Source organism: Triturus cristatus, chromosome 8 (genome assembly GCF_964204655.1).
Source record: "Triturus cristatus chromosome 8, aTriCri1.1, whole genome shotgun sequence".
Lineage (NCBI taxonomy): Eukaryota > Metazoa > Chordata > Amphibia > Caudata > Salamandridae > Triturus > Triturus cristatus.
In genome coordinates, this window is record NC_140591.1 from 1,108,505,269 (window position 1) to 1,108,530,541 (window position 25,273).

Consider the following 25,273-nt stretch of genomic DNA (forward strand, 5'->3'; position numbering starts at 1 on the left):
ATATCATTAATGCAGACAATAGACAGGTTGGTGGTGCCAAGCCTGAGCCCGCGGTAGCAGAACTCCCTGGTAGAATAATTAACTATAAGAAAACCTTAATGCCCGCAATACGTGTAAATTGGGATAAATTATCCGCCTGCAAACAGAAGAAAGATGAAACAGTGTCCGATTTCTTCACCAGGTTTGAAGAAACATTTATCGACCACAGTGGTCAAGACATGAGTACAGAAGGTGGTCAACGGTTATTTGTTGATAAATTTGTGCATAATTTACTTCCAGAGTTGTGTAAAAAATTTAAAGATTCGGAGAGTTCTTGGGCCGTTTCCTCTTTAGCGCAAATACTGGCTACTGCACAGTATTACGAAAATAGGGATACAGATGAGAAGGATAGAACAGACAAGAAAACGAAAGAATTAAAAACGAAGGTTCTTTTACAGCAGGCTTATCCGCCACGTGGAGGTCAGAATAATTATAGGCAAACCCAGGGTATCTATCAGCAACCCCAACAGTTTCAGAATAATCAGCAAATGTATGGATATTATCAACCACGTGTCCCTATAGGTCCCAATCAGTGTTCATATTGCAAGGAGGAAGGTCATTTTAAAAATAATTGTCTTAGATTGTTGCAGCGCACGAATAATGCTTATGGCGCAAAAGGTAGAGGTGGCCAGCAAGCTCCAAGAGGTAGAGGGCGTGGAAATGTTCCCCAGAACGCGCGTCCTCTTCCGCCTCAAAATACGATAAATAGTTTTGATCAGCAAGCCAATGCAACTGGCAAGACAGCACAGTACTATTATAATGACTATTATGCAGAAGATGATAATACGGAAGGTAATGATTACTAGGACAGCCATGGACAGAGGGAGTTGTTTCAGTGCCAGTGGATCAGAGCGGACCGTATGTTAAGGTGACTACAGCGGGTGTAACAGAGCCCTTTCTGCTGGATACTGGTGCTGCAAAGAGTTCTATTATGCGCTCCAAACTCCCTGGCGCGCCTTTGTCTGGCGAAATGAATGTTTCAGTAGGTTTTTCTGGCGCCCCGGTTAGGAACCCGATCTCAAGTCCTATGGCCCTTTCTGTTGGACCTTGTGAGCTGAAAGCACCCCTTATCCTAACGACAGGATGTGGTGAAAACCTGTTAGGATTGGATTTGTTAAAGAGATTACATGCAACATTACATTGTTCCCCCTCGGGAGTACAACTTACACTGGGTAGGGAAGGGATTTCTCCCATGTATTTGTCGAAGAATAAACTGCCAGCTGAATTGTCGTCTCTTCCTTATGCCCTTTGGGCCACTGGCCCTAATGATGTGGGCTTTTGGAAATACCGCCGTATGTGGTCACTCTGAAAGCCAATGTTAGATTGCCACGCATTCCCCAGTACAAGATCTCTAATGAAGGTGAAAAAGCGTTGTTAGCAATTATCTATGATTTAATTGAAAAGGATGTAATTGAAGAGACAAGAGGCAACGTTTGCAATAGTCCGGTTCTGCCTGTTTTAAAACGTACTGACTCTTCTCAGCCACCTGCTTACAGGTTTGTGATCGATCTTAGAGAGGTCAATAAGGTAGTTGTGCCACAGTTTCCAGTCGTCCCTGATATAACTGCCTTGGTAACTATGATCCCAGCTTCCGCTGCTTGGTTCTCAGTGACGATTTAAAGAATGCTTTCTTTAGTATCCCGATTGCAGAGGAGAGCAGGGATATTTTTGGGTTTTGTTTAGGAGGTCGCAGCTTCCGTTTTAAACGCGCTCCACAGGGCTACTGTGAAAGTCCATCAATATACAGTCAGGCTTTAAAAGCGCAGCTTGATGCACTTGTTTTACCTAGTGGTGCTACCCTTATTCAGTATGTTGACGACTTATTAATCGCCGCAGATACTGAGGAGATTTGTAAAGGAGCTACAACGTCATTGTTGCGTCATTTGTCTGCCTTTCATCACAAAGTGTCTCTCTCTAAACTGCAATATTGTCGACAAGAAGTGACCTATTTAGGTCATCTCTTATCGAAGGAGGGAAGGAAGCTGACCCCAGAAAGAATCCAGGCCATTGCACAATTAAGAGTGCCAAGGACACAGAGAGAAGTGCGTGCTTTCTTGGGCATTACTTCATACTGTAGGCACTGGATCCCGAGTTTTTCTTTGCTGGCAAAACCGTTGATAGCATGAACATGTAAAGATACACCGAATCCTGTCCCATGGTCTGAAGAGTGTCAGAAACGTTTCTTGGAATTACACAAGGCATTATGTTCAGCTCCTGTGTTGGGTACCCCCGACTATAGTAAGCCTTTTACATTGTATGTTCATGAAAAGGAAGGTTGCGCATTATCAGTGTTAACACAGCCTTTTGGAGACAGACCGCGTCCATGCGCGTATTTTTCGGCGACTTTGGATCCCGTAGCGAGGGCATTGCCAAGTTGTTTAAGAGCCACAGCGGCAGCAGCTGTGTCTATTCGACAGTCTGCTGGATTAGTGATGAATAACACATTGATTGTAATGGTTCCACATGCTGTGGACACATTGTTAAACAGGACCAAGACACAGCACTTAACTAGTGCTCGATTGTCAGGGTATGAATTGACACTGTTAGCAAACCATGTACACATAAAGAGGTGCAACACGTTAAATCCAGCTACATTATTGCCGATTCCAACAGACACAGATGAGATTGAGCAGCATGATTGTCTGTTCAGAACAGAAGAATAGACAAAAGGGAGAGTGGATCTTAAAGATACTCCCCTGGTTGAATGTGATGGTACCTTATGGGTGGATGGTTCGTGCTTCAAGCTTCCGAATGGTGATACGACTGCTGCATATGCTATCACGACTTTGCACACGATTGTTGAAACTGCACGCATACCACATAATTCGGTTCAAGCAGCAGAATTAATTGCACTTACAAGAGCATGCGTGTTGTCGAAAGGAATGAAAGTGAACATATATACTGACAGCCAGTATGCCTTTGGGTGGCCCATAGTTTTGGGCGCTTGTGGAAAGAACGTGGGTTCCTGACGTCGCATGGAACTAAGATTCAGAATGGTCAGTTGGTGAATGATCTCCTTGAGTCATTAACCTTACCGTTACAAGTTGCGATTGTGAAATGCAGTGCCCACAAGAAAATTACCGATGATGTTGGTCGTGGTAATGCATTTGCTGACGAAATCGCGAAAGAAACAGCAAAAGATGTGACAACTCGAATGTATGTTGCAGGCCCTGCAAGATGGGTTGGTGATGTTGGAATGTGTGAAGACACGATAGAGAGTGTGAAGTCCCTTCAAGCTGAAGCCACAGAGAAAGAATTGAGTATGTGGAAAGAAAGTAAGGGTAAATTGGATGAAAATGGTTGTTGGGTTGATTTGTCAGAACACCGGCGATGGTTGTTACCTGATGCATATGTGCTTCCAGTGGTTACGATGGCACATGGAATGGCACATATTAGTGTGAAAGGGATTTGTAAGTTGTTGGCTCCAGTATGGCAGTATGCTGGAATTCCCAAATGTGCGAAGAAGGTGGTCAAAAATTGCATTGTATATCTGAAATACAATCCTGGTAGGGGAACCCCAACTCCAGCTGGTCATTTTGCACCCCCATCATATCCATTTGAGGTTCTGCAACTAGATTTCATCTACATGGAAAGGTGCAACAATTTGAAATATGTACTGGTTGTTGTTTGCGCTTTTTCAAGATGGATAGAAGCATATCCCCTAAAAGACAATACAGCCTTATCCACAGCTAAAGCCCTTGTCAAATAATTTTTCCCTAGGTTCGGAATGCCAAGGATGGTACGGAGTGATAACGGGAGTGAATTTGTAGGTCGAGTGATGAAGGATGTGTGTGAGGGACTAGGCATTAAGCAGAAGTTCCACGCTGCAAATCACCCCCAATCAGCTGGATTAGTAGAGTGCTACAATGGCACTTTGAAACTTAAGTTGGCCAAAATTCAGGCGAGCTCTGGTCTTAAATGGCCTGACGCTCTGCCCTTAGCACTCCTATCAACAAGAATGACTGTGAATTCGCGAGTGGGACTTAGTCCCTATGAAATCGTGTTTGGCCGCCCAGCCAATGTATGGGGTGTGCCACGACCAACAAAATTCAGTGAAATCGAACATCCAGTACTGCTTGATTATCTGTATGAATTGACGGCTAAATTGCGTGTCTTACACCAAAAGGTTCACGATACTCTGCCCCAGGCCTCTGAAGCTCCAGGGCACCCTATTAATCCTGGATCGTGGGTGCTGATTAAAAATTTTCAACGTACGAAAAATGATGAGCCCCGTTGGATCGGCCCCCACCTCGTCCTTCTATCGACAAGATCAGCGGTTCGAGTGAAAGGGAAAAAGAATTGGATACACGGCATACATTGCAAGAGGATCCCTTTGCCCCTACCGTATGATCGGTGGGTCCAGGAGGGGATCGCTGACTCTGAGGCTGAGACTGTGCCTCGTTTTGTGCCTTTTAGCGACGCATGTGTAAAGGGAACAATTTCAGAGCAAGAGAGTGATGACATTCTGCAAGAAGCTATATCGCCATCAATTCGATTGGACATCACAGAGCCTGAACTCTTGTTTCAAGACCAGACAGTACCTGGGAAAAACAGGTATAATTTGAGGCCAAGGACTATGGACAAATAAAAATTATTTTCCTTTGATATTTTGGGATAGCGCAGCTCTCTCATCTGAGAAACATTTCTATTTTTTATTTTTTGAACCACCATCCGGGTTTAGCTGTAGGGTCGCGGTGCCAAGACTTTGGGGTACAAGCCAGAGACGTTAGGTCAACGGTTCTGGTTGGTCTAGGGCTTTCCCTGAACTGACAGGTGTACTCCTTAGCAGAAGATACTCATCCGCCGCGAACAGCACGATTAGAGGATGGAGTTTCTCGAGATGAAGAGACCCGCTGAGGAAATAAGTTTTAAGAGCAGAATATGTAAAATAATGAATAGCAAATGTTTTGTAGTGTTATGTCTGTTTGTACTGTCTAGCATAATGATGTTTTCTGTAGGTTGTGTATTATTGTCTTTCCAAGTGCCATTTGTACCCACTGTACAGCCCACACCTCCTCCTACTATTTTTCCACACTCTTTTCACCCTCTGCCTGAACACGAACAAGCTAGACGTTCTGAATTTGTAAACAACTCATTTGTTCAACTCCTGCACCAGCACCAACTAGTTATGAACACAACAAATTGCTAGGTGTGTGGTTTGATGCCGCATACCATTGATAATGGTATCCCATATCTAGTGCTGCCATTTAGCTATAATGGTTCATCATGGGCATTCCAGACTATGTTTTTTTTTGCGCTTGAAACCTACTCCCCGCGACCACCGCGTTCCACTAGACTTAACTCGAACAATAAAGCCTTGATGAGAGGAGTTGCAGATATGAGTAGAGATATCGATGCATATACATCTATTCCCCAGGATGAGTTGTGAGCTTATGTAGGTTGGAACGCGACGGGGTATAGCATTAGTTTGGGCGAAAAACAGCGCAAAAGTTCATCCCCAATTTGGGTTGTACCACACATGGGTCGCCTTTGTTTACAAGGCAATGGACAAAATCCAAGAGCTCAACTAGGGAAGAGTGACTGTACGGAAACATACACTTTTCCATCACAGTTTTCCCCTGCGTTTTTGGCTGCCAAGGGTACATACTTTGTTTGTAATGATCGAGCATATACATGGTTGCCCCCTGATTTCTCGGGCACGTGTTATGTTGCAAATTTGCTACCGCCGACATTTACTGCCGCCTCTGATTATCACAAGACCAGAGTTGTGAGAGGCGTGCTTAGTGAGGGGGATACTGCCGGTCAGGAAGCAGGAGACTTTTTCTTGGGTTTCCTGCCGTTTTGGGGACCAATGGTCAATAGTAGGAACCTGAGACAACTGACTTGTGTAGTTGAATCGACTGTTAATGTAACGGCTGGTGCCCTTGGTAACTTGACAGCTGAGCTCCAAGCGGATCGCCTCATGACGTTGCAGAACAGTATGGTTCTAGATGTCATACTTGCAGATCGTGGTGGGGTATGTACTGTTATCCAATCAAGCTGTTGTATTTTCATACCAGATAACGCTCCGACAATCTATCAGGCCATCTCCAAACTGCATAAAATTTCCGAATCTATCCACGTGGATAAAGGAGATTGGTCGGTAATGGGGTGGTTCTGGGAACTGATGTCAGCTTGGGGATGGAAGATTCTAATAGTCATTGGAACGATCTTAACCATTCTTTTCCTGTTCTGTCTATGTATACAATGTGCTCCTGTAATGTGTAGCCTCTGTGTTACATCATGTGTTAGGAAACCTGTATCAAGGGACGAGCTAAGCAATAGGATGATGGTACAGCAACATCTCCATGACTTTGTACATATGGACCTGGACTCAGATTAATATGAGCATAGCTGTTGCCTATGTAAGGGCAAAAGGAGGGTCTGTGGTACTGTAAATTTCGGAACCATGTTGGAGGCATGGCCCTACCATGCCGACTTCAGTATCAGCGAACCGCAAATGTCAAATGCGGTATGTATGAGTGTTTTTCGGCATGTTTCACTGATGAATTCACCGTGCATACGATAGCACATATTGAACCCTTTGGGTTCCATTTTAGAACAGTAGCCATTTTGTGGTTGCCCTCACATAGGCTGCGCTCTAAGGCCATGCCTAGGCCTAAAGGACACGTACACCTTCTGTGACTTCTCTCTGACCTGTGCAAACTGACTCCGCTGCCCGAGGTCAATCCTGTCCGGCCAGTTCCTTTCCTCGCGGCCTAATGTGATTAGCATCAGGGCTCGACCCATCATAAAGTCCTTGTTCGCACACGATCTCTGACTAAGCTATTTCACACCTGACTCTGTTTCCTACTTTATGGCTTGTTTTACGAGCAGGAGGTGCCCGTTTTATTGGGGTCCGCTGTTATCTGATGAGGGTTCTGAGCCTTGCTGGGTAAAATGACTGTATGCTTAATGAACTGAAATGTGGGATTGTCATTATGGCTCTGCTGTTTCTTTGAAACTAAAATATGTGGATGACCACTTGTAAAATGGGGGCGGTGTGGCCGAGAGCGTAATTTTGTGTATATAAGTAAAGACTGTTTTTTGGTTCGGGAGCAGTCTCCTGAGAACATACATCGTGTTGTACTTCTCGGATACCTGTGATTGGTCTGCAGCCAATAAATATGATCTTTGGTTTCATCTAGGAGACTCTGTGTTTCTGTGGGTCTGAAACAGGAAGAACCCGAAGTCTTAGGGTGTGTTCCCCTGCACCGCTGGGTTCTAAAAACCCGGTACTTCAATATACCGTATTGGAGACCTCTGGGGGGCGGGGGGAATGGTGCCTTTCGCCTCCCTACAGCAGTCGCATGAACTGGCGCACACGGAATTCTTCCGCTACATGCAGGTCCGGCATTCTCTTCAATCTAACATCTCACCGGGGACGACGCTCCCGGAATCCTCCCCCCTTGAGGATAGACTGCTTGACGGGCACTTACCAGAAAGGGCAATATCCCTCACGTATAATAAACTCATACACCACTCCCCAGATCCTCTGGGCTCACTCAAAGGGAAGTGGGAGGCGGACGGCCTGGAAATTGATGAGGAGGAATGGAGAGAGGGGCTCTCCTCTCCCAAAGAAGTGGCGATATCGGCAAGGTTACAGCTGATACAACTCAAAATACTACATCGGGTATATGTCTCGGTCACCAGGCTAAAGTTGATGGGGAGGAGTACGGATGGGCTCTGTGGTAGGCGTTGTGGGGGGAGGGGGACGTTTCTTCACATAGCATGGGAATGCCCACAAGTTTGCACATACTGGGCAAAGGTACATAACTGTATGAGCACGGTGTGGGGAGTGCAGTTGCGGCCTGAAGCCAAAAGATGCCTCCTAAACATTTGGGAGCACACGGACCTACCGGTAAAGGGCAGAATATGGGTAACACTGGGGCTGGCAATTGCAAAGCGTAACATAGCGCGTCTGTGGGGGGCGGAGGCGATGCCACTGCTTGGTGCATGGAAGAAAGACATGGACTGGTGTATGCTGCAGGAGAAGATAGTGTATCTTTCAAGGGGGTGCCCCGGGAAATGGGTAGCGGTCTGGTCTCCCTGGAATGCTTACCGCGGTAACATCTGTGAGCCCCCAGCTCTTCCCCCCCCTCGAGGAAATGTCAACCCAATAGCATGATGAGATGGTATGTTCCTGCTCTGCTATGCCATGTTAAGTGACAAGAATGTCTAAGAGTCCAAGGCTGAACCACTGTAACTCCAAAGACCTGAATCTGTGAAGTGACCAACATGTTTGTTTGTTAATAAAAAGAATTAAAAAAATATATATATATCCTAAACCAATGATAATAGAATCTGCATCATAGAATCAAACAAAAGCTGTACAATTATTGTAAAGCGGTGTACAAATGTGGTCTATCAAATACTACATATTGTATAATATAACTTGGAATAGTTGTTAAACATTTGTTTTTTTATGTAAAGTTCTATTTAGCAACACAACCACATATACATGGTCAATTAAGCAACATCACTTTTTATTTATTCTCATTCCACCATAAAGATCTTATATGTCAAGTAAATCACCAATATTTATGTACATCACATAAGCATTTCTTTTTCATTTACTAAACAAAATTAAGATAAATTCATACCTTTTAACTAGGTTTACTAAATACTGAAACAAATAAAAATGTCAATGAGGGTGAGTATTTTATTTTTTATTTGTTTAAAAATAACTTAATACACATTTAATTTGATGAGTTATGGAATGTAAAGTTCTACTCTATTATGCCTAGGTTAATAATACGTATTTTAAACACATTTTTCATTTATATTATACTATAAAATATTTTAATAATTTTTTCAAATAATAAACTTTATTAAAATGTTCTTATACTTTCCTATAAAGAGAGCTCCAAAAGAGTGGTAGGAATCTCTAAAATATATGAAAAGTTGTTGGTGACAAATTTAGACTCATAAATTCTGCTGTAGATGGCTACATGCCATTATTTGCATAAGAAGAGACATGTAAGCTTACACCTGGGTGTAAATCTCTGCCCAGAAATTCCGAATGGCAAAAAAGTGGAGGGTTACACCTAGTAGTGGAATAAAAATACATTTACTTTCACACAAAGATTTTGTAACTGAAAGCAGCTGAAATTCCATTAAGAAAGTCCAAGGGAAATGTGAAATTACAGAGGGAACCTGACCCATAATTACCGATTCCTCTTGCAATTCCTAAACACTTAGTGGACCATCAGGCTCAAACTCATAATGAGATAGATTTTACACACCTCTGGAGTTACTGGTACCCTCAGTATCAGTAAATATGGGAGGGGGAACTATCCGCCTATTTTCCAAGTTGCTCAAAACAAAAGCCTCAATGTCAAACAGAGTGACAGCTGCACCGCTGAAACTGGAATATCATCTTGCTCCTTCACCGCTCCTTCTCGTATCTTTTATTGTGTGCTCCTACGCTTTCTCTGCTAACCTTCACCTAACTGCTAACGTCCAGGGCATCCAGAGATTCTGATAAGTCCCGTTATAAAATGCTAAAGCCGGAATTCATCGTGCAGGACACTGCCACTCGTGTGATGCCGTGTTACCGTACTCGGCATCACACGAGTGGCGGCGTCCTCCGCGATGAATTCCGGCTTTAGCATTTTATAACGGAGCGTATCGGAATGCCTGGATACTTAGCAACTGTTTTGAGGACGCCACTAAAGGACTGAAACTCTTTGTGGGTTGGAAATATCACCACAAATTGAAGGTTTCTACAGAGAAGACATAGCCTTGAAAAAGTCGTGGGACTACTTCCCCTGTATGCGACAAAAGACGTGTCGGCTGTCTGAAGACCAACAAAATAAAAGAACAAAAAGAAAGAACAAGAATATTGATTATTTTCTTTGTATAAATTGTGCTGATATTGTGCACTGTTGAATAACAAGCTTTACACATATTTGATGTGTGCTCGGGAGTGTTTTTGCATTCTGTTAGCTCAGGCCTTAATTTTGGGGAGGTTGGTGGTTCTCCTCACCTTGCAGCACCGTCACCAAGATAAGTCACTTCTAGATACTTGGATGTTCCATTCTCCTTAGTGGCGCCAGTTCACCTTAGCGGCATTCCACTGTTTGGATTTTCTGCGAATGTCATTGTGCACAGCAGTGATGATATAGAAACATTCATACCTCTTATAGCAGACACCTTGTTGGGATCCAGGGATCTGCGTCCTCTTGCACCGGTCCCCATGGTGCTGCATAGCAATGTCTCCTTTGGGAACAGCATTCGTACCAAATATCGTGCAGCATACTTGGGTTTTGTCTTCTGTCGTGCCTTCATCAAATAGTTTCCAAACACTTTGACATTTCTTTTAGGATCACCAACAAATTCTTTTAAAGAGATGAATAAGAGAAATCAGGGAGCAGATCACACATACTACTATCAGAATGGTAAACATCTGGCTCTAAGATTGTCACAAAGCTTTTCAACAAAGTGTATAACATGCAGGCTTATGGTATAGCTATCTGGACACATATAATAATAGAATCACTAGAACAATTTAGGGGACTGCCTACTGGTAAATCTACCATTCTCTAGCACCTGACACACAGACATTGTTAAAACTAGAAAAAGGATTCTGATCTTTCTCGCGTTGTTTTTATTTACTTGCAGTTTTATACAGTGCAGACGATCAAAATGTGGGACAGTTCGCTTTACATAGGACCAAGTACAGGATGCAACCAAAATAATACAGATCATTGTGTGACCAATTTGGTTATGGTGCTAGGAAAAGATGAACTATAAACATAATTGAAAAGAGAGTTCCAGTAATATAGAGTCTGAGACTAATATGAATTTATAACATACTAAACATCAGCTAAATATCAATCCATAATGTATTGTACAACTGTAGTATGCATATAAGATTCCCAAACTGTATAAGACCAGTAGTATATCGATGTTATGTTAATATATGTTATCCTAATATGTAACTTAGATAGCGCAGGAATCTCCCGCGAAGGGGTGGCTCGACACTAAAGAAAACGTACCAAAGATTTAAGTGACACTGTACCAAAAAACATTACAGCTCTCTTTTGAAGGTTTCGAAAAAGGAGTCCAATACTTCAGAACACTCTAAAAGAAGGATTGTTTTTTTGTTTGATCACTGAAGGCTGGAATTTGAGTAGGAGGAAGATCATATTTTTTTTCATAAAACCTATATACATCTAGGGGTACCCTTAACTGCAGGTCTATGGTGCTTACAAATATTTATTTGATTTAATTTGACCAATATGTTTATGATATGCAAGGCTTAAAAACGGATTATCATCATACTGGAAGAAGGATTTGGTCCCAGTTCCTGATCTGAGCGGTAGAACCAGGCTATTTTGCCAATGTGACTTTTTACTCGTAGGACTCTAACTCTTCTTCATCTTTCTTGGTTTCGCATCAGTCTAAAGACTACAACATTTCTCTTCGCCCCCGAAAAATGGGCCAGTCATCAGGCTTAGCACTACGCATTACCCAGTAAGCGACTAACTTAATTCTGGAGACCCAGAAGGGAAATATGGGAAGGGAGATGTAATTAAAATTTCAGATGTTCTTAAAGATAAAGTCTGGGAAAAGATAGAGTAGCTTGTTGATTAACCTATGTAGCTATAACATGGATGCATTATAGGCGTATACTGAAGAAGAATTAATCGAGAAATTAGCCGGGTGGCATGTGGTTCTGAAACATCAACATAAATTATTAGGCATACGTATAACACTGAAAGATACAAAGGAAAATAGGGCAATTAACAACTGTGTCCATGAAAAGTGCTGAGGAACAAAGCAAATAGCCCTGGCTTAGAGACTAAAGTCAAACAGCAACTGAAAATCGGTGAGCAGGAAATGACTTTAAATATCTGAAGAAAACTTATGGAGCAGGGAGTAAAAAACTGAATCCCTTGGTAGAGTTATACTAGAACCTAAATAAGGCAGAAACGTCAAACTGTTTTCAGAAGGATGGTTCAGAAGGATGACAACTTGAGCCACAATGAATTGTCAATTTGTTCTAAGTTCAATACGATATACTGGGATGGCATACAACTAGTGAGGAGGTGAGGGAGACCATTAACTAAATGAACAAGTTACTCACCTTCGGTAGCAATCTTTTCGGTGGATCTCTAGCTACCTGCAGATTCCTCACCTTTAGAATACCCCAGGTGTCAGACTGAACCTGGAAACTTTCCTAAAGTTCTCCTCACAGGTACTGGGGGGTTGACTCCACTTCGGCATTGAAAGCAACTCCATTGTGACGTTACTGGAGCCATAAAAAGCCCCCACCAGCACCCCAACATCAGGCCCAATATTTGTGACACATATTTGAGGCGAACGTGATGGGACAACATCAGCTGTACATGGTGCAATACTATCTCCAGAAAGGGAACCATATTAAGATAGTTGACTTAGTAACCAGCCATGAAAATGGGGAGGAAGGAGGGGTTGGTGAGGAATCTGCAGGTAGATAGAGCACCCACCAGAAAGATTGTTACAGAAGGTAAGTAATGTTTTCGTCTGTTGAATACTTTTACCTGCAGACTTCTCACCTTTCAAATAGATTCCCCAAGCAGTACCCAACCAGGAGGTGGGTTCAATGGCTGGTCAAACTAAAAAATCCTGAAGGGCAGAGCAGGTGAAGTGACCTTCCCCCCCACAACTCTGGGTCCAAATAGTAATGCTTTGCCAAGGTGTGGAGGGAAGCCTAGGTTACCGCATTGTAGATCTCTGCAATGGGAACTTCCCTTGCCAGTGCTGAAGTAAAAGACGTCCATTAAGGGCGCTGGGGCGTTGCCCACAAGCCGCCCGCACCGGCAGCTACCTCTGCGTCAATCATGTCAGTCACAGTGACACAGTCTCAGCAGACAGCATGAACTCGGACTGCCCACCCCCTTCAGATTCTGAAGGGGGAGGGCGGTCCAACGTCATGCTGCTGAGTGACTGACAATACATGCAGCAGACCAGGGGTGGCGCAGAGCGCACAGCAGGCAGCAGTGCGCATGCTGGGTGAAGGAGGCGAATTTTCGCTCCGTGCCCAGTTATGCGCACTACTGTCTACTGTGGCTGGCGCATGCCCATTAGGAGAGCGAGGGTTGAGCAAAGGCTCAAACCTCGGTCTCCTAATGGGCAGGCGGGCGGTGAGTCACCCTGCTCTAAGCCAATGCTGGCGCTGCTGGAGCAGCGTCAGTATTGGCTTAGAGCTTCCAACCAGTGCTGTTGCCTGTTCCTAAGTTAAAAGAGGCGCCAACGGGAACCGGCCGAGAAGCAGAGAGGCGCCGCGCGGTCCGGACCTGGTCTGGTAAGCTAAAGTTTAGCTTTCTTTTTAAAATTGTAATCCCCCCACCCCCGGCGACCTCCTCCCCTCTCCCGCTAGTATTGCGAGTAGTAGTGAAGTTGTATAGTTCAATATTTTGCTTAATTAAACTTGCAGCCTCCTCGATTAGCCAACTCTTTTTGAGATGTACTTGATCAATTTGTCACAAAAGTGTTGCATTTTGGAGGCAACGAGTAAACACGGCTGCCAGAGGATCGATCCCTGGCCTGGCAGCTGCTGTGTGTGCAGCTTATTGGAAGAGGTGCCGGTCTCCTCAGAGTTGTGCACACCAACATGATTTAAGCTGGATTGTGGCCACCGAGCGGGATCTCCGCGCTGTGGCGAAACGTGAAAACCTACGCAGACTTGAGGTCGAAGAACTGGGCAGTGCTAGAAAAGCGCTAACTACATAAAAAATGAAAATAAATTAAAATATTAGACAGAAGGGACAGCTCTGTAGTTTCCTTGGGCATCTGTAGTAGTTGTACAGAGATTGGTGGGTGCTTGGCTAACTCAAGTGTTGCATGTATCATGCAAGGACAAGAACAAGTGGTTGTCTGACCAGTACACACAAGTAAAACAAACCACGGCAAGAATGATTGTGCTCGCCAATCGCCAAGGCCATTTTTTATTTCTGTGCATGCCAAAATTGGTAAAGCACCAGTCCTCACATGGGAATACAGTTTTTAAAAAGTGTACATGTCTATCTTTACATGTATGAGTTGTATTGTCAAGCTGACTGTGTTTACATTGCCATTTGTGAGAGATACTGCCGAGTCAAGAAACATGGACATTGAGATGTTAAGAATGCTGAATTATTCCCAGAACTGATCTCTGATCTACGTGGAGTTCTTAGAGAAGGTGCAGTAACACTGCACTCCAAGCATTTTTCGTTTAATCTGAAAAATGCAATAGCTTATTTGTCGAGTTTAGAATATTAAGCAAAAGTTCGAAAGTTTGTTTTCCCGAAGTCTGATGACTGAAACTTCGTTTATCATGCGATTAAAAGCAGCGCCAAAATAAATACACTTAATGTCAATTAAGAGAGACTTGTCGGTAGGGCTGGAGAACTCACACATACAGAAACCAAAAAGACAATGTTCTGGGCAGGTTCTTTTACCCCTGCGCATGGCCAGCTAGCAACCTGTCATTCTTTTACAATGCATAGCATTACAGTATCGAAATATACTTCCACCCATCCTATGTCTCTTCATATCTACCACGGCAAACCAATACTTTGTTTGCCATTGCATAGGGAACTATTGTTTCATCTAAGGGATAGCTTAATGAAATATTTGATTTCACTTAATTTATATAATTCCAAATTTCCCACTGGTTATGATTAAATCCCCTTTTTTCCAAATTTAATGTATCATTATAATTATTTGCCAGTGTCTAGAGTTAGCATTAGGGTAAGAGTTCCTTACTTTATAAAATGTTGCTGGGGATATTGTGAGAGGTGGGTTAGGATTTTGCGAGTAGTGAAGTTGTATAGTTGTACAGTTTATTTCCTAGGCTGATTTTAGGCTTATTTGTGAAGGAAAGGATGTCTGGGTAGACCGCTTTTTTAATAAATTGTTTCCTTAGTCAACCAGTCTATAATTTATGAGAGAGAAGACACATTGTTTTAACACTGCATAATCTTCTACTGTACGGAATTTCCTTCCCTTAAATCGCTTTCTGTTTAGAATACACCAAGGTCTGGACGAGGTGCCTGTAAATCGTCTGCAGTATTATCTCTTCTGTAAAAAGGAACGTGTCAGCCGCATAGGGCACAATGTAAACACTCTGCTTTTAGGGTTGTGTGTGATGCGTGTGTATGAGTGCGTTCGGTTATATGCTCTGTGTGCGCGTCTGTGGCGAGTGTGTGAATGCAGGCCTCTCGAAGCTTAGAACTTTTTCAGCTTGTCTGTAATTGTATGTGTATCTGTGAGGGAACTGGGTTTCAGTCTGTGTTTTTATTTCTGTACCATTCAATGTGCATGTATTTTTTCCAATCGTTTGTGTTTGGACTGCAATTAATGGTTGTTTTTATGTGATCTATTTTTTTACTTTATTTAAAATGGCCGGTTTAGATGGGCTGTTTCCAAAGAACATGGAGAGTTTTATATATTGAACATGAAGGGTTTACACAGTACACTGTAAGATTGTTGTGATATCTTACTGATACATGATTTTAGAAACCTTGATTTGACTGGGGGTGGGGGAGGGATCATATAAGTATTACTTTACTGAATGGCGCACTGAGCAAATTGGTTTTACACTACTACATTAAATTACATCACACAATCACTGTTATATAACATTAGGCATATTTCAGTGGTGTAGCGCGTGCCACAGGCCCTCATGTCCCGGAAGAGAAGAGCGTGCCCACACCTTCTACTCCCGCTGACCGCTGGCTGCGCAGTAAAATGCACCAATAATCAGGCTGCCGCCGTTCCCCAGACCTACGTGCCCCAGCGCCAATGCTCCTGCTGTCTCATTGAAAAGCTATGCCAATGCAGTCATTTTAGTTCTGAGACAGTTATATGTAGTGATTTGTCCGAATCGCACATTTTTTATAACAAACTTCCAAAGCAGGAAATGGCGCGGAAGTGTCGCGGGTCAAATGGCAGGGTTGTCACCAAGCAACCTTTCTACTCTATGGTACGCATGCATGCACGTATTTTGCAGCTGCACAATTCTCCAGTGACAAGAGCACAGGTGTGTTGGAAGTGTGATGGAGTGTGTGTGCATGCACTAATGGTGTGCGTGTGTGTGTATGTGAAGTGGGCTGCTTATCTGTCATTAAAACAAGAAACTGCAGTTTGCCATAACCTGTAGCAGAATATTTCAAAGCCATTCACCAAATCACGCTTGAAGCTCAGCAGTCGAAACACAACGGGAAAGTACTTAACAGCCTTTCATTTTCTCATTTCGCTTGTTATGAAGAAAATAGCTGATCTATTGCAGCCAACCCCGGTAGGTTTTTCGGGCTCGCTCGCTACGCTCGCTCGCCTCAGTGCAGTACCACGATAACTTTCCGCCCCACCACTTTCAAATGTCACCAGCCGCCACTGTCGGTAGATAGTGTTGGGTGGCACAGTATATTGTGGGCCTCATATTACCCCACCCAGGCGTGCTGAAGTTAGTTGCTTTCAAAGACTTGTCTGCATCCTTGGATGCAGAGCCCAAAGGAAAATTGCTTTGACTAGTGTGCAGATCTATAGTTTGGCATATTTTTAGATGGAAAAGTGTCCACTTCACAGAATGGGGAGACTGGAGGGTTAGTGAGCAATCTGTGTTTAGAGTATTCACCAGAAAGAGCTTTACCGAAGGTAAGCAACTTGTTCTTCTGATGAATACTTCTAACTGCAGATTCCTCACCTTGTGAATAGATACAAAAGCAATACCTTCCAAGGTGGTGGGTCTGTGGAAGGGCTCAGACCAAAAAGTCCTGAAAGACTGAACAGGTAAAAAGCCCTTCTCGACAGACCTGACTGTCATGGCAATAGTGCTTTGTGAACGAGTGCACTGATGCCCCGTTCCATGGGATGCACTCTTTTCCATCTAAAAAGTTCAAAAATTAGAGATCTGCACACTGCCCAAAGAGTTGATTGTTCACCAGATGGTCTCAGGGATGATCAATGTAGAAACTGAGGTTTCTCTTATAGTCCAAACAATGGAGTCTCTCTTCCTCTTACAAGGGATGAGGCGGAGCACAGCCTTCTGGAAGAGTGATAGCATGCCCGACATGAAAGGTGTTACCACTTTTGGTAGAAATGAAGCTTGAGTTACCAGTTTGGAAAAATGTAGTGTGAGGCAGCTGGACTAAGAGTGCCGGTAGCTCACGAGTGCGACAAGCTGACGTTACCACAGCCAGACAGACCATGTTGGGGTCCAACGATATAGTGCCCAACTGTGCACTGGCTCAAATGGGGTGAACATTAGCAAAGTGTGAACCAAAATCAAGTCCCACTGTGACATCACAAGGGGCTTTGGTGGAAACATACGTTGTAAACCTTAAAGATATCTCAACACATTACGGGTTTTACATAAAGAAGGCTGATCCAGCAACCTTAAAAAGCTGAAAAGGCAGATAAATAACCTTTAACTGTGTGAAACACAAGTCCTTGCTGGGCCAACAATAAAACAAACACCACCACCTCAGGTAGCTTATCTTGTACTGGATCAATCTAGCGGGTGCCACACTAAGCCACAAACATGTTAGAGCAATTGGCGTACACTGATTTTGTAGATGGGCACCTGGCTGCCAGATTAATAACAATGACTTTAGTAAGAAAATCGAACGGTAATTAGATAATACTGCTCAATCCCCACGCGTGGAGGTTCAGATTGTGGAAGCCTGGGTGCAGGACTCTGATCTGTTGCTGCGACAGTAGTTACTCCCCAAGCGGCAGCCTAATTGGAAGACAGATGCTCATGCCCAGAAGTCGTGGATACCACACCCTCCTGGCCAAATTTGGAGCCAGTAGGATTTCTTGGGCCAGGACGAGTTTGATCTTCCTCAGAACTCGAGCATAGAGGCATAGAGGCAGAAAGGTATACAGGAGTCCGACGTTCCACTCTAGTCAGAATGTGTTTTAGAGAGAGAGAGGGACTTTTTGAACTCTAGCACGCAAAAACATTGACATTGCGCATTCTATGCAGTTTTCCCCATTGTTTGAAAACACACTGCGCTGCCTCTAGGTGTAGTTGCTATTCCTGATCTGCTAGGTGTTGGCAGCAGACTTAGTCTCCCCTGGTGTTTACAGATCCCACCCAGTGGATGACGATCAAAGAAATGACTTGGCGAGCCAGCCTCATCCAGAGGCACAGAGCCTCCTGGCACATGACCCAATAACCGCTCTGCCCTGCTTGTTGTAGTACCTCATGATGGTGCTGTTGTCTGTGCTTACCTGTACTAATCACCCTTTGATCGAAGGTGGGACAGCCTTCATTGCCAAGCAGATCACCCACAACACCAAGAAACTGATGTGAAGTCCTCTGATCTCCACCTCTCCCAGAAGGCCTCCACTGCCCAGTAGTGATACACCGGCCACCGATGTCAGCTCTGGGTTGGGTACAGAGTGGAGTCTACCACTGGCCCAATCACAGGTTGCATTGGTTCAGACTCTGGATCAGCTCTTCAGGAGTTCAAGAGCGAGACAGAGACTAAGTAGCACGTTGAGGCCATAGTGTTCTGTGAGTTGCAGGGCAGCAATTCTGACCTTTTTGTAGTTGCCTGCTTCTCATTATGTTGGATTGTGACGAAGTCACTGGTCTGGTGACTTTGCAGTTAAGACAAGACAGTGCTGGAGCACATGTGCCAAAGCACTCACTTAGATCTACAACACATTTTACTTCTTTCAATCTAGCCCAATTCAAGATGGCTGCCAATAAGAACCCCAAGTTATGAGTCCAGTTTAAGATAGGTACTGCATTTCCTGTGACACAATTCCTTTACTGATTTCCTTCTACAATATAAAAGGAAGCCAGGAGCTTCTGTTGCCTGCGTTGCAACGCAGTCAAAGACCTATTTGTCTATGGGTTCATCATCCCCTTCTGTGCTATTTTTTGTCTCTTTTTCTGTCCCAGCCTTTTAGTACCTTTAGTACTATTTTGCTTGGCCAGTACTGTTTGTGTCTTCTTTCCTTGAACCTTTTCCTACAATCTTCTCATTGGTCTTGCTCCTGGATAGCAAAACGTCTTGGAAAACGACTCACTTGTTACCTGCATCCAGATGTTTTTTCTGCCATAGAGTTTTTTCTCTCTTATGGAGGCATTTTTCTGCAGACACCTGCTCACTCCACGTGTTTTTATCATAGTGTAGAACAAATCGGATTCTGAATAGCAACATACAGATTTCAGACCGGTCAAGTTGAAGGAATGTCTAACTACTCCAGACACTGACACAATTACATGTGGTTTAACAAGAAAACCTACACTACCACCAACCTTGTTTCATAACACTGACTCAAGTCATCAAATATTACAGCTTAGCAGACATGTACGTTGGACTTAGAGTTTCATCTGAAGCTTCTGGTGGAACTCAAGCCTGGCAGCAAGCCTGAACTTGCTCAGACTAAAAAAGAATAATGGCTACACCAGTGAAAACTTCCCTCGATGAATTTAAGACCTGGATCTTTCTCTAACAGACAACTAACTCAACCAGCCTCCCTTCCTTGTGGTTAGTGTCCAGCGACAAAGGGGTGATGTTTGAGACCTATCCAGTACCTCTCATGTCAATATTGTCATCAAGAGTGTCTTCAATCAATGACTATCCTTTCCTTAGCAATCCTAAACATCAGATGGTTCTGGTTTAAGCAGTGACATCATCATGATTTAAATGTTGTAATACCATCTAAACACTGCTCCAAGCGAAACCCAAAGGGTAAAGCATGAAAAATCATCTAGCTCTATCACCCATTACCCCAGCACTGCAGGTCTTGGTCTAGCTATTAATACTGGAAATGTTCAACTTTTGAAATTTTTTGCATTGCCCAAAAGTCTCTATTTGAAGGGTCCTCAGAAGACCTCTACATGATCCTCTTCTGCTCTACCTACTAACAGAGGTCTAAAAGAACTAGTGTTTAATTGGCCATCCAGAAAGTCACATTCTGGAACTGCTTTGCCTTCCACATAAGATGGTAAGAGCAGTTTCTGTGTCTCCCTAGAGAATGGAAAACTCCCCTGTTTATGGATGCCTACAGACGTAGGCTACTTCAATGCTCTCTTTTAACGGTCATCATTGGCATGGTAGCATAGCTGATGGGATCATCTGAACCTCTTTCCACACAACCTATCCAGTGCCATCCTATGCCCCTAGATTCTGAAGCACCCAGGTGTGACTGTAAAGTAGCAGGAGTGCTATGCAAAAACACTAAATACATAGGCAAATAAACATGGTCACATTAACCCAATAAATACAGTGAGGCACATTAACCCACTTAGCTATCTAATTGGATTATGACAACACAAATGGAGGGTGGGATATCTGAGCAGTAACAAGAAAGGGGAAATGCAGAGTACAGAGGTGGGAGTATATGCAAAACATACATAAATATTGTTAATTTGAATTATGACTCTACCTTGGGTTGACAAGTACAACCAACTTTTATTTAGGCTAAACAATTATGGTTTAAGAAGATTCAGTAGAGTAAAAAACAAGTATTCCTCAAGATCATCTACATCCCTCAAACACCTCCTATATGCCCTGGCCGTCTTCCTCTACCACTAATGAAGAACTTTCACTTAATATTTAAGGCACAATTAGAATGTGTGAAAAAATTTATATTTTCACAACGGACCTTGAGAAAAATATCTGTCTTCCAGTGAAAATTTGAAAACCATGTGCTTGCTCCAACTCACCTAAGGAAGGATTGACAGATTCAGAAGAGGAAGGTAGCTCTTGACTGATGGTCACACTTTCCAGGGGAGGAATATAGTTAGTGAGAACTGGTCCTTTATCTCTAAAGTTGGCTTCAGGGGTTGTCTGTTTCATTGAAAAAGATGAAAATACTTTATTGTTACAAGCACTCAACATGATCTAATATACATCATAATTAGAACAACCATCAATATAGATTTTAGTACCTGTAAGTTATCACCCGTTGCTCTTGAAGACATCACAGGTGTACTAACAACCATTGGTGAGAGCCTAGCGGAGCTTTGAGACACTGTTTCCACAAAATTTGCTTGGATATTTGGGTCGGGAACCCTTTCATCCACTGAGAAGGGTGCATGTAACGAGTGTGTGGAGACGATAGTGGGCAGTGGTGGACTCTGTCTGTGAAGAGTTTGTTGAGGTTCCTGTTGAAGAGGCATTGAGTGAATAGGCTTCAATGTAGGGCTGGCAAGGAGAGGATTCTTTTCCAGTCTAACCCTCACCGTAGAACTGGGCATTCCTTGTGGAGCTGAATAATCCTGCAAGTTGGATTCTCTGTGAAAGGGCTTCTGCAGTTTAAGTTTCATTTTGCCAGGAGGCATATTGAAGGAACTTCTGTGGGAAAAACCAACTGGTCTCTGTAATAGAGAGCACAAATGGGAAATCTTAGTCAAAGTTGCAGTCATTTAATATACTACCACAAAAGAAAGAAACATATTTGAAAGCTTGGTGTTAGGGTATGCTTGTTTAGCAAATTCATTTGACAGTTATCACGAAACATCAACTGAATGTGTTGAAAAAATATTTATAATGGCTCAAGACCTGACCATGACATGGCCGAAAGTTTCAGATGCATAAAGTTATCTTTACCGTAACTGAGCTACTCTTACAATTGCCGGTCTGAGTGTATCTCTACAATGTATTAGCAGAACTAGAAACAACTTCTTTATGGGTTACATACAGAGCTTTGCATACGAGCAGTAGCACCAGAAATTGATCATCAGGTGCTTTTTGACTAACAGCAGAAGGGTTGTCAGGAGCGATAATGGGGGAGAGCTCCATTCACTCAGATAACCGAGACATCATAGAGATAACTCACATTTACGCCCTGGCTGTTTCCCAGTTTCAACCTGTATGTAGATTCAATAGCAACTGAAAGTGACAAGGAGAGGATAACACAAGAAGACATTATTAGGCAACTAGGTCTTACCACAGAGTTTTTATATACATTGCTGGATACATTTAGCATCAATCAGAAGCATTAGTGTTGTTTCAGCACATAATGACATAGAATATGTCTCTGAGAGCACCATGACTGGAGAATGCGAACAATGCTGCCTTAGCCCTACTCAAGTGTGCCCCGACACTGAATGGAGGTTGGACTCTAGTGCAGAGTCCAGCAGTTGGTGATGCATGACTTTAGCCATATAGTAGCTGACAGCAGCTTGCCTGTCATAATTGGTCACAACAGTCACAAAAGTGGATCTGATTAACAAATGTCCTTGGTTCAAGGCTGATCAGTGTAGTGCACACTTCATGTCAAATTTACGCAGACTCATCTCATATAAGGAGACTTGTGCATGGAAAGAAAGTTGGAAGAATGATTTCCTGATTCAGGTATAAATACATAGGCACTTTCAATAAAAAGGAAGGGTGTGTTTGATGACCTACCTTCTCCGTGTGAAACATTATTAATGGCTGTGAGGCACAAAGGATTCGAGGCTTGCTTATGCGTCCCAAAGTCCGAGAAACTAATCTTCCATGCAGGACATTCAAGTCAAAGAATGGAATTAGCCTAAAAGACTTGTGGATCAGCCAGTTGAGAGACCAGGAGCTGGCAGGGTATAGTTTGCTCTGCACATGAGCAAGAGAGTCTTCAGTAAAATCTTCTTTTCAATTGCCATCCAGTTAATTTGCCTGACAGACGTGGTCAAACCCAACACCATCCTCACTGCCACATTCTAAAGGTACTTTAATATGGCAGTCAAACATTCTGAGAATCCCAGGTAACAGGCCTTGCAATTGGCCAGATGAGGGAGGACACATGCTCACATCACCTGTACAAACCTTTCCCTTGACAGAAAGAGGCAACATTTTCTGATCTTATTGAGAACTCTTGGAATCTGAGAGTGCAGAAACATTCCTGTCTATTCCATCATTAGGCCATTCCCTATAGATCTGCATCCCATGTCCATACAAAAAGGAAACTGTTTACACTTGAACTTGAGATGGTTTGCAAAAGCTACTACAGGAGGTCGACCTCAAGCTTTGAAGATGTGATTAAGGACTTCACATGAGAGGTAGATCATCCATGAAGGTTAGCAACACCTTCTGAGGCTGCATGTTCTAGTGTTGTTAGATCCAGCAAAGTGGGAGAATAACAGAAACATACCAAGCTGCATAGCTCTCTCCACAGAGCTGCAGCCAACTATCAGAGCTGTTGGGAGTGGGTGCCCTTTGCTGTCTGATGTACAAGAGGGTTTTGGCATTGTCTGTGTGGGCTTTTACCATCCTGGATCTCAGCACTGGTATGAAGGACTTCAAAGCCAAGAGGACTGCCTTCAATTTAGCATTTGAATGAACAGAAAATGGGCATTGCATTTTCTAAACAATTTGCAGAAGGGAACAGCACACATAAAGACACACACAAAAGATAACATGTTGATTCCAAACACTGTGGGACACACTTAATAACTCGTGAAGCCTTAATAAGAAACTAGCATTCTGATCAGCAGGTCACAATGAGTGAGTTCATAAGATTTCTGTAAATGATGCATAACTTTCTGAATATCGAAATTGCTCTTAAATTGCTCTTAATCCATTTCCAGCAACTTCAGTTTTGAAATGGGAAACTTCTTTCAGACATTCTAAAGCTAGAGGTGATTCTTTTTACCAATTAAAATGCAAGCTTGAAGGCAAATACCACTAAATGAGCACAAAACTGTTAATGTAGCTCAAATGTCAGGTTAAATGAAATGCAACAGCTTAGTTTTTTATAATAACTATTTATAATGTGGTTAAATATAACTCAATTATGTTTGTGGTGTGGGCATTTATTTAGCTCCATGCCAGGTTTGGGGTACTAAATAGTGCTAAGCCGTACATATGAGTGGAAAGAAGAAGATATGTAAAAGGTGGCTAGAGAGAGAGAGTAGGTATAAAATCGATAAGAAATGTTTGAGGCTTCGAGATAGTCCCATTTTAGATCCTGATCGTCATAAGCCAGGGTCAACACTGGGCCAAGATCAATGACCATTTCATGTTAACACATTTGTGTCCGCGACATTTGAATTTGTTAGTGACGTAAGCTGTAGACGGTACTGTTGGACGAAATGTTAAGCACAGCAATACCACTGTCAACAATGGAAATTAATTTAAATGGAGCAACATGGTGCCAATATCATGCGGCACTTTATAGTCCACAGATAAAAATACCATCAATCACTTTTAACGTTGACAAATTCAAATACTGCTGATACAAATATGTTTACAAAATAGGGAAACATAGCTGAGCTGACAGTTCTTGATGGCAGTGAAACATCTGTTTATACGACAAATGAAGCTATGATAAACAATAGTGTGTCGGTTACTTACAGGTTTGAAAAGGAGTGGCTTCATCCGGACGTGCTGTATTTCTGACACTTTTCGCTGGAGTGCATCAAACTTCTTATCAAGTTTCTGTATAGCATCATACATTGCCTGAAATGTTGAAGAACATGTTAATAAAAATGTACACGTCCCAAAGACTATACTCAGGACTACTCAGAATTCTTAAAATGAAAGAAAGGAAAAACTACTTTTTAAAATCACCTTTCAGTCCAAGCACAGAAAACATGTTGGATAGGACTACTAACTGGTGCTTAAAACCAGTGCCAATGACTTGCTTGTTTGCCTGGACTTCGCCGTGGGCTGTTCCCTGCACCTGTGGTGTTTTTCTTCTGCCGCAGCTCCTCGCCGGACCCGCTCCGCGGGTCCCGCTTCGCGGTGTGGAGAGAGGCGCCTTGAGCATAGAGGGGCTCTGATCTTGGACACCGGACTCTGGGCTTTGGCAGGCAAGTACAGGGCTGCGAGCGGACCCGCAGGGACTCCAACTCCCAGGAGCCCCTGCGTGAGGTCAACCCACAACACCTGGGTCGCTCTCCCTGACTGCCACGCCCCCGCCCTAGCACTTGAAAGCAGCCCCCTTCCTGATCGACGTGGGATACCTTGTTTGCCTGGACTTCGCCGTGGGCTGTTCCCTGCACCTGTGGTGTTTTTCTTCTGCCGCAGCTCCTCGCCGGACCCGCTCCGCGGGTCCCGCTTCGCGGTGTGGAGAGAGGCGCCTTGAGCATAGAGGGGCTCTGATCTTGGACACCGGACTCTGGGCTTTGGCAGGCAAGTACAGGGCTGCGAGCGGACCCGCAGGGACTCCAACTCCCAGGAGCCCCTGCGTGAGGTCAACCCACAACACCTGGGTCGCTCTCCCTGACTGCCACGCCCCCGCCCTAGCACTTGAAAGCAGCCCCCTTCCTGATCGACGTGGGATATCTTGTTTGCCTGGACTTCGCCGTGGGCTGTTCCCT

At 43.5% G+C, this 25,273-nt stretch overlaps 1 protein-coding gene across 5 annotated transcripts in view; it reads right to left on the reverse strand.

Moving 5' to 3' along the window:
- The window catches only part of BEND2 (BEN domain containing 2), a 354,255-nt gene that overhangs the window by 62,792 nt on the left and 266,190 nt on the right, over positions 1-25,273 (reverse strand). For all 5 annotated transcript variants that reach the window (XM_085622663.1, XM_085622661.1, XM_085622664.1 and 2 more), the window contains 4 exons: positions 24,306-24,410; positions 20,921-21,349; positions 20,696-20,819; positions 10,179-10,379 (listed from right to left, as the gene is read on the reverse strand). In XM_085622663.1, the coding sequence (XP_085478789.1) occupies positions 10,179-10,379; positions 20,696-20,819; positions 20,921-21,349; positions 24,306-24,410 (859 nt within the window). The remainder of the gene's footprint in view (positions 1-10,178; positions 10,380-20,695; positions 20,820-20,920; positions 21,350-24,305; positions 24,411-25,273) is intronic.